Below are 1,559 nucleotides of genomic sequence, written 5' to 3' on the forward strand. Positions count from 1 at the left end.
GCGGCATATTCAGATTACAGCTATTGGTCAACAAGTAACCAGCTGCTAGAACATTGGAAAGGGCCCACTACCGTCTCGCACACCGTTGGCATTGGGATTTTGGTCTTCCACCCATTGCTCATGCATCTCATACTAGTTTGTCATCTCAGAGGATGATTCTGGTACACCAACTTCCAATATTTAACGAAGTTATGTATGAATTGCAGCCGTATATGTGAATAGAATTTGGCAGATATCAGCGGTATGCAAACTTCTTTCGGTTAACACGTGAACAGCCGCTGCATCAGTGTGAATGTGCCGTAGAATTCCGGTACAATATCAGACTTGGGATTCTGAATTTTTATCCCAGTCGTTGATATGGCATCCACGAGTATGTAGCGGACATGGACCGAACTAGCGAAATTATTCCTGCAGAAAACGAAGAGGAGGAAAACTAAAGCTACCGTAGGAAGAATTGGACATGAAGATCGGAGGCGGATTACGGTAGTATTGGTCTTGACATGCGTACGGTGGAGTTGGCAAGTGGAAGGAAGCGTTTTCGGTTTATCATCGTTGTCGGTCATTGCTTTTGATTGTTTAATGAAGTATATACTCATTGTTTGTCGTTTGATCGTCGCTATGCCATCAGGAAAGCGCAAGACGGAAGTGCGGAAAGGAAATGCGCCGGTTAATACCGGCCTGTCGCCAAATAGCGACGCACGCGCCAATAATCTGGTGGAAGAAGCGGACGAGCATGCTGGAGGAAGCAGCCCGTTACAAGTTCAGCATTGCAGAAGATGATTCTACTACGTCTCCTACCAGAATTTCAGGAAGATTCCTTTATAATGGACACCCAGCGGCATATCAGATTACAGCTATTGGTCAACAAGTAACCAGCTGCTAGAACATTGGAAACGGCCCACGACCGTCTCGCACACCGTTGGCATTGGGATTTTGGTATACCACACATTGCTCATGCATCCCATACGAGTTTGGTATCTGAGAGGATGATTCCGGTACATGAACATCGGCGATTTAAAGGAGATTCTTCTGTGATGGACACGCAGCCGTATGTGTGAATAGAATTTGGCAAATATCAGCGGTCTGCGTACTTCTTTCCGTTAACACGTGAACAGCCGCTGCATCAGTGTGAATGTGCCGTAGAATTCCGGTACAATATCACACTTGGGATTCTGAATTTTTATCCCAGTCGCTCATATGGCCTCTACGAGTTCGACATTGCAGAAGATGATTCTTCTACGTCTCCGACCAGAATTTCAGGAAGATTCCCTAATAATGGACACCCAGCGGCATATCAGTTTACAGCTATTGGTCAACAAGTAACCAGCTGCTAGAACATTGGAAACGGATCACGACCGTCTCGCATACCGTTGGGATTGGAATTTTGATATTCCACCCATTGCTCATGCATCCCATACGAGTTTGGCATCTCAGAGGATGATTCAGGTACACCAACTTCCAATATTTAACGAAGTTATGTATGAATTGCAGCCGAATATGTCGAATAAGAATTGGGCAGATATCAGCGGGTATGCAAAATTCCTTTCGGTTAACACGTG

General features: G+C 45.3%; 2 protein-coding genes across 2 annotated transcripts; both read left to right on the forward strand.

The window, feature by feature from the left end:
* Positions 1-292: 292 nt before the first annotated feature.
* Positions 293-780, forward strand: Tsp_12115 (conserved hypothetical protein). The gene is made up of 2 exons (XM_003374185.1): positions 293-370; positions 415-780. The coding sequence occupies exons 1-2, from the start codon at positions 293-295 to the stop codon at positions 778-780; spliced, it is 444 nt and encodes a 147-aa protein (XP_003374233.1).
* A 44-nt stretch (positions 781-824) lies between these two features.
* Positions 825-1,334, forward strand: Tsp_12116 (hypothetical protein). The gene is given in 3 exon segments (XM_003374186.1): positions 825-868; positions 884-1,052; positions 1,080-1,334. The coding sequence occupies 3 exon segments, from the start codon at positions 825-827 to the stop codon at positions 1,332-1,334; spliced, it is 468 nt and encodes a 155-aa protein (XP_003374234.1).
* The last annotated feature ends 225 nt before the right edge of the window (positions 1,335-1,559 follow it).

This window comes from Trichinella spiralis (genome assembly GCF_000181795.1).
Source record: "Trichinella spiralis strain ISS 195 chromosome Unknown Scfld6, whole genome shotgun sequence".
Classification (NCBI taxonomy): domain Eukaryota; kingdom Metazoa; phylum Nematoda; class Enoplea; order Trichinellida; family Trichinellidae; genus Trichinella; species Trichinella spiralis.